At 36.2% G+C, this 8327-nt stretch overlaps 1 protein-coding gene across 1 annotated transcript in view; it reads left to right on the forward strand.

The window, feature by feature from the left end:
* Positions 1–7769, forward strand: part of LOC101569554 (olfactory receptor 3A2-like) — a 35489-nt gene extending 27720 nt beyond the window's left edge. The window contains exon 2 of the mRNA XM_004643420.1: positions 7220–7769. Within this exon, the coding sequence (XP_004643477.1) occupies positions 7220–7769 (550 nt within the window). The remainder of the gene's footprint in view (positions 1–7219) is intronic.
* Positions 7770–8327: the final 558 nt, after the last annotated feature.

Raw genomic sequence — 8327 nt, forward strand, 5'->3', positions numbered from 1 at the left:
GCGGAACCGGGGATTGAACTCAGGTCCTTGTGCTTGCCAGGGAAGCGCTTATTCCACTGAGCCATCTCCCCGGCCCCGCAAACAATTCTTTTAGGTGAGCAGTGTCCTAGAATTTACATTTGATGTTGTAATAGTGCTAAAAATGTATAGAATGTGTCTTTGAAAATAAAGTTAAATATAAGAATAACTATACTATTAACTAACAATTTATTGTTTAATAAAATCCCACTGTTTTTTAAGTGAACATATTTTATTACAAAATATTTACAGAATTTACATTTAATGTTGTAACAGTATTAAAAATATATAGAATGTGTGTTTGAAAAGAATTAAATATAAGAACAACTCTACTGTTAAACAAGAATTTATTGTTTATTTAATAAATTCCCACTTACTATTTGTTTTAAGTGAACATATTTTACTAAAAATATTTACAGAAATATATAACAATGGTACCTTTGTTCATGAACTTAATTCATTCTCCGATCCTAGAAAAGATGCTCATGTTCACTTTCATACAGGAAAGATCATTTGGAACATGTTTGTCATCCAATGCAGAGTTCACAACAGAAACAAAATTTTACCAAACACTTTCATTCATGATCAATATATATGATTCAAGATATTTGTGCTTATTTGTATATAATTTATCTACATCTAAGAAAAAATGTCACGTTCCCTTTGCATATCTACATGTTTCATGCTATTTATAATATAGAACAATTGTAATTAAATTAAACAACTCTAGGACATTTTCTATCTGATTACTAGAAATATGGTATTTATTAATAAAATAGGACACATATGTATTTTATTATTTAAGCCCAGATAATAATTAATGCAATTTATTATAAAAACTATTTTTCTGAGACAGGGAGATGGCTCAGTAGGATAAGCGCTTGACTGGCAAACACAAGGATGTGAGTTCAATCCCCGGTTCTATTAAAAAAAAAAAAAAACAAACCAAAAAACCCCTATTTTTCTATCAAATTAATTTTATATAAGGTCACCAAATAAACAAAATTCAAATTTATCCTTCTATAGATGTACAGATACTTTCTCTTAGATACTTTCTCTTCAATAAGAAGAAAGGTTTGTACTAATATTGTTTAGACAAGATAAGTCTACATGTTGCCCTCTGAATAACTACTATGAAGATAACAGTATGCAATGCATTATTATTGTAACTGTCTTACTAACATCTTTTGAAAATGTTTCATTGTTATTTTATCTTTTATCTCATTAAATTGAATAAAAAATAAAAGAGAACAAAAATATACTTTTAGAGATAACACATTTTACACATTTAGCAATGTGTAAAATCAGGAGAAGCATTTATTTTTAGTGGACATTTGTAACATTTAACATTTGAAACAAACACTTGAAAAATCTTTGAAGTTCAAAAAATGACTAGGAAAAGTAAAATAAGTGATTTATTAAAGATGATATGGGAGTTCTAGCCCAGGTGCGGTGAGTGTGTCAGCTTCGGGCTACCCTGCGCTGGCGGGACCTGCCAGATCCAGCACAGGCAGAGCGTGAGTGAGACCCTCTCCCACCTCCTTGGGACCACACCGACAACTCTGCAGCACCCCCACTACCCCACACACCACGTGAGAATTTCTGCCACGTTCTAGGGACCTCCCCCCAGATCCAGTCCTAGCCCAGGTTGGGTGAGTGTGTGGGAGAGAATCCAGATACCCTGTGCTGGCCAGACCCTCTCCCAACCCTTTGCCCCCCCCCCCCAACTACACAGCACCCTCCCAACCTGCCTGCCCAGTGAGAATTTCTGCCGCTTTCTGGGGAACCCCAGATCCAGTCCTAGCCCAGGCCCAGTGAGTGTGTGGGAGAGCTGCCTCTTCCCCCTCCTCCACTTTGTCCCCTCCAGACTCAACTGAGGCCTGACATACAGGACTGAGTTGACACCCTGCAGCTGCAATCCCTGCAGAGAGAGTAGGGGACGGAACCACCCAGCTAGTCCAGGAGCAGAACATCTTGCCAAAGGGGCACAACAGATTCATTAACAAGGGCAGCAGCAAGAAGGAGCTGAGCACAGCAGCCAGACCCAAGCCAGGCACAGCTGGATAGATCCAAACCTTTTAGATCTACACCTGAACTTCAGTAGGTGCTAAGGTTATAATTGCAAAAAAGATCTACAACAAAGGTCAGAAGACAGTGCTACACAAAATGATGAGAAGGAACAAAATGCAACCTCAGAACCCAAGTCCACCCAAACAAGTGCAGAGGACACTAACACAGAACAAAGTGGGAATCACACAGCTGAAATCAATGAATCAACGGCTTCTGAAAAAAAGAAATAACTGCAGAAAGGTATAGAGGAACTCAGACTGGAAATGAAAAAAGAAATCCCTGAATTAACAGCATCTGCAGTAAAAAATCAAATGCAGAAACATATGGAGGAAACCCAGTGCCTACACAGACCAAGTACAGAGGACACTAGCTCAGCTCAAATGTATGAATTAATAGCGTTGATAGTAAATAAACAACAGCAGAAAGTCATAGAGGAACTCAAAGCAGAATTCTTTTCTACTAGCTCAGCTCAATTGTATGAATTAATAGCTTTTATACCAAATAAGCAACAGCAGAAAGGTATAGAGGAATTCAGAGCAGAATTTTCTGAAATAAGAAAAGAATTCTCTGAACTCATAGCATCTCAAGTAAAGAATCAACTACAGAAACATGAGGAGGAAACCCAATCTGAAAAAACATTGCAGTAAAAGAATTTAAAACTGCTTCTAAAGAACACATTGATAAAAACAAATAGAGGTGATTAGAAAAATGATGGATTCCTTGAATGAGCAATACAGGAAAGAAAAAAAATCGCATGAAGCAGCATCAAAGAGATATAGAGGAATTTAAAATCTCAATCACTAGGTTTCAAAGCCGTTTAAGTGAAAGTGAAGACAGAGTTTCATCTTTTTTTTTTTTTGATGTTTTACAGGCTTACTTTTATTAGTTTGCTGTTATGCTTAATCATTATATTGATTTATTAATACTTGTTGGCAAAAAATATATACAGTAGAAGGGAAAACTAAGAAAAACTTTGGAGGAAAAATTGAAAACAGAGAAAATTCCCAACTCCTCTTCCAAATGAGAAGGTCCACTTTTATTGCTTAATTTTTTTACTAGTTCTTCATTCTGATCCAGGTGAAAACAGTTTTTTTTCACATTTTATTTATTTATTTATTTATTTATTTATTTATTTACTTAATTATATTCTTAGGTACTTAAAATTCTACATATCAGTACTTGATGAAAAATACCTGTTCCATATTATGCCTAAGATGCTTGACATGCAGACAGAGAGTTACGTTAAGCTTAACAGCCTAAGTTGTATGGTAATAACAACAAGCTTATCTTCTAGATGGTTAACAACCTAAGTTTTCAGACCAAAATTAGAGAAAAAGGAGGGCTGCAAGGAAAGCCAACATTTTGGCCTTAGCCTTCTAAAGTCAATTAAGACTCAGGACATGAGAACTTGTACTGTAACGTCATGTAACTCAGTAGTGTCCCAAATTTTCTGATCAAGGAGATTATGGGTCCAAAGAGGAAAGTGATCGATGATGTAGAGTGTGCCTAAGGAGAGTCACATGGAGAGAAAACATTCTCTCAGGCTTTCACAGAGAGCACATTGGCCAAGCAATGGCCATGACTCATCCACATGGCTGACACTGACAAAGGTTCTACAATCTGAGGTACAGGATCTCAGGATAAATCCTGAGGGGATTTCACTGACCTTATCAGACCCAAAATCTACAACTGTTGTTGCATATTTTTTGCTTTACCTTGATCTTAACTGTCCAGCAGAAAAGTATAAAAATAAAATATAAGAAGTAAAGCCATGCTGTTATGTTGAGCTGTAGGGGACTCAGGTCAACTATTTCTGACGTTGCCAGTGAAGCGGAAGACCCAATACTATTATGGACTACTGGACTCTTTTAGAATATTTTGCTGGGTTAGCACACCTATAATATTCAAATAATGGAACTAAACCAAAAAAAAAAGGGATGGAGATGAATGTCCATTTTTTATCTGTGTACTCAAAATGGTTAGGATAGATATATAGTTACATTCTCTTAATGAATAAAGAGAATTTGTTCTAATAGTGTTTGTAAATAGGATATCAAGTCTGCATCTTGTACAGCAAATAACCACTAGGAAGAATGTATGCAATGTGTTAAGTACTGAAAGTGTCCTACTAATTTTGTTTGAAACTGTCTCATTGCTATTTATTTCTCAAAAAAATTATGGGAAAATTTTTTTTTAAAAAGATGATATGGAAATGTTATTATTTACATTTTTTCTGTTTAGTTGTTGTTTCATAGCACTTGGAAATCCAAAGGAGAGGTAAAATCATTAGGAATTTATTATCAGATATTTATAATTTAATTTATTCTATTTTGTCACAAATATAATCTTAGGTTTTTATGTAGATAATGAGAGAGAAATAAAAGCAATAAGAATAAGTAAAGAAATAGTTAAACTATCATGATTTACATAAGACATGATACTCTACTTGGAAAACCCAAAAAACTCTACCAAGAGGCTCCTAGAATTAATAAAAAAATTCAGTAGCATAGCAGGTTACAAAAGACAACAAACTCAGTGAGAGAGAAATTAGAGAAACAATACCCTTCACAGTAGCACCACAAAAATGAAATACTTAGGAATTAATCTAACTAAACAACTAAAAGATTTATTCAATGAAAATTAGAGTACTCTGAAAAAAAGGATAGAAGAGGATTTCAGACAATGAAGATATTCCTGTTCCTGAATATAAGGAACCAACATTGTGAAATTGGCTATACTCCCAAAATTGTTATAGAGATTTAAAGTGAATCTCTATCAAAATACAACCAATATACCTCAAAGATCTAGAGAAATCATTCCTAAAATTTATTTGGGACCAGAGAAGACCTAGAATATCAAAGGCAAATGTGGGCAACAAGGCAAGGCAGGAAGCATTGCAATGCCTGACTTGAAATTATATTACAAAGGTAACTGTGATAAAATCAGTATGGTAGTGGCCAAAATAAAACAAAACAAAACAGATCTGAGGATCAGTGCAACAGATTGGAAGATGCACATATAACTATAAACACTCTCAGACATCTTATCTTTGACAAAGGGACCAAACATATTCACTGAATAAAAGATAGCCTCTTTAGAAAATGGTGCTGGAAAAACTGGTACTCCACATGCTGAAAACCGAAACTAGACCCGCGTCTATCACAATGCTCTAAATTAAAGTTAAAATGGATTAAAGATCTAAACGTTAAAACAGATACTTTAAATTGACTGAAAGTGAAAGTAGGTGGAAATCTTGAAGATATAGGGGTAGGTAGTCATTTCATGAACAGAAGTCAAACTGTGAAATACTTGAAAGAATCAACAACTAGGACCTCCTTTTATTGAGAAGTTTCTTCATGTCAAAAGAATTTACCAACAGAGTGAAAAGACAACCCACAAATTTGGAAAAATATCTTAACCAATAATCACTCAGACAAAGAACTTCTATGTAGAATATACAATGAAACAAAAATAATTATGGCCCCAAAATTTAAAGACTCAATCGAAAAACGGGCATCTGAGATTAATATACACTTCACTGAGGAAGAAATACAAGGTCTAATAATTACATGAAAAAAAAGTTCCACATCACTGGTCATTCAAGAATGCAAGTTAAAATAACATTGAGATACCATTTGGGCTGGCTCAATAGCTCAGTAGACTAAAACACTTGCTTAGTGAGAGCACAGTGGCCAGGGTTCGATCCCCAGCATGCCATGCTGGCCTCACCCCCAGGCGCTTTGAGATGGCAATTGAGACTGAGTGTGGTGACATGAGCCTGTCATCCCAGGGCTTGGGAGGCTGAAAACAGGAGAATCACTATGAACTCTATCCATGTAATGAGACCATGTGCACCCTGTACACCCTGCCCTAAATTAATTAAGTAAAAGAGAGAGAGAGCTACCATCTCACCCTGGAAAGAATGGCTATCATAAAGAAATCAACCAACAACAAATGCTGGAGAGTCTGCAGGGAAAAATGAACGCTTCTTCATTGCTGGTGGGAATGCAGACAGGTACAACCATTCTGGAATTCAGCGTGTAGCCTCCTCAAAAAATGGACTGGAAATGCCATTGAATCTAGCTATTCCGCTTCTGGGAATTTCCCCCAAAAGATCTGAGAAGATTATACCATCGTGATATGTGTGCATTCATGTTTATAGCAGCACAATTTGCTCCAGTCAAATCTTAGAAACAACCAAAATGCCCATCACCTAAGGAATAGATGAAAAAGATGTGGTGTTTTTATACAATGCAATATTACTCAACTGTAAAGAAAAAAAAATTAGAAGCCTTCATAGGTATGTAAATGGAACTTAACGCTATACTCATAAGTGAAATAAACCAACCTACATGTTCAAATATCATATAGTTTCCATAATATAAGACCCTAAAAAATGAAATAAAACCTGAAAAGTATAACAGATACATTTAAACAGAAAGAAACAGAACTTGAGGATTAAACAAAGAAGAGGAGAGAAAGGAGAAAATATAGGAAAAGTGGCAGAGACAAAAACATACAAATAGATATACAAGATGGATGAGATGATTTTATTGAGAGTCAGTTTTATGAAAATAACAGTACATGTGTAGAACTCTCACCTTGACTAAATCTACATGCAGATAACGGTGAACTAAGCAACTACATGAGGACTGCAATGTGTAATACAAAAACTATGCTTGAAATACCTGTCTACTTGGTCTTCTAAATGTGTACCTTTTCTAAATTATTACTACACTCTATTTTTTTTTAAGAAAAAGGTAATAAAAGAAAAAGAGTAAAAAACAAAATTTAAGAGTTCTTGAAAGCATGCAGTAATATTCAATCGTATGTCCAATCTTGCATAACTATATCTGCTAATCTGAGCAAGAGATTTGATGATAAAAATATACATCCTTCATTGTTAATCAACTATTCTTGTTTTGAAAATCTGTAATATATATGTTATTGTATGTTACCCTGTTTCTGCATTTGCTTTTTTTGCTTTTGTTTTTACCCTTCAAAATAAAATTATAATAAAAAAAGGATTTTCAGAAAAATGCAAGTTAGAAAAGTAATTTTTCATAGATCTCTATCTACTTAATATGCATGATCGTCATTTGTTCAGTGCTCCACATATTTAAAAGCATAGGTGGTACAGCACCCGCATGAATCAAACAGTCCAGAGGATATTGGTGGCCATGTCCTGGGTGTGTGCCTTCACCAATGCATTGACCCATACTGTGGCCATATCCACACTCAACTTCTGTGGCCCCAATGTGATCAATCACTTCTACTGTGACCTCCCACAGTTGTTCCAACTCTCCTGCTCCAGTACCCAACTCAATGAACTGCTGCTTTTTGGTCTGGGGATCCTCATGGCTGGTGCACCTGTGATTCTCATTGTTACCTCATACATCCACGTGGCAGTAGCAGTCCTGAGAATCCGCTCCGCTGAAGGCAGGAAGAAGGCCTTCTCCACATGTGGCTCCCACCTCACAGTGGTAGGCATCTTCTATGGGACTGGTGTCTTCAGCTATATGAGGCTGGGCTCAGTGGAGGCTTCAGACAAGGACAAGGGTATTGGCATCCTCAACACTGTCATCAGCCCTATGCTGAACCCACTCATCTACAGCCTGAGGAACCCTGATGTGCAGGGTGCCCTGCAGAGAGTGCTCACAGGAAAGCGAATTATGATGTAAAGGGTGTCTCAGGAGAGCCCAAACAAAACAGTGGCAGTGTCTGTCTCTCTTAGATCTCTGAGCAAGATGACTTTGCTTAGAAAGTAATATTCTTGCTTCCCAAAGAGATTCTACTTAATAGTAGGCATATGCATCCTGCAGAATAATGCCTTTGGCTAGCCATTTGATCCTAGGAAACCTTCCCAGTCTAGATTGAGGTGGAACTCAAGATGTTCTGTATCCTGGAAGGGTCAAAATCCTGCAGGAAGGACTCTTCATTTGGATTTTTTGCTAAGATTATCTATAAACTGGGACATGAAAAGTCACAGCCTAGTGCAAAGAAGCAGCCCATCCTGCCATTAGACCACTCCAGAAAGCAGCTCCACCACCTGCTTTCACACTGAGTCCCACAAAATGTTTCAGAACTTGTGAAATAGAACTGGGAACACTGGTTTCCAGTACCTTGCTGACATTGCAAGATTCTAGGATACTTAAAAGTATTGGTGAATGTATATTTCTCTTTTCTAAAGAATAATTATGTATTGGCTTTTAATTTTTTCATTAGAAAATGTATTTATA

Source organism: Octodon degus, unplaced genomic scaffold (assembly GCF_000260255.1).
Source record: "Octodon degus isolate 3935 unplaced genomic scaffold, OctDeg1.0 scaffold00175, whole genome shotgun sequence".
Classification (NCBI taxonomy): Eukaryota; Metazoa; Chordata; class Mammalia; order Rodentia; family Octodontidae; genus Octodon; species Octodon degus.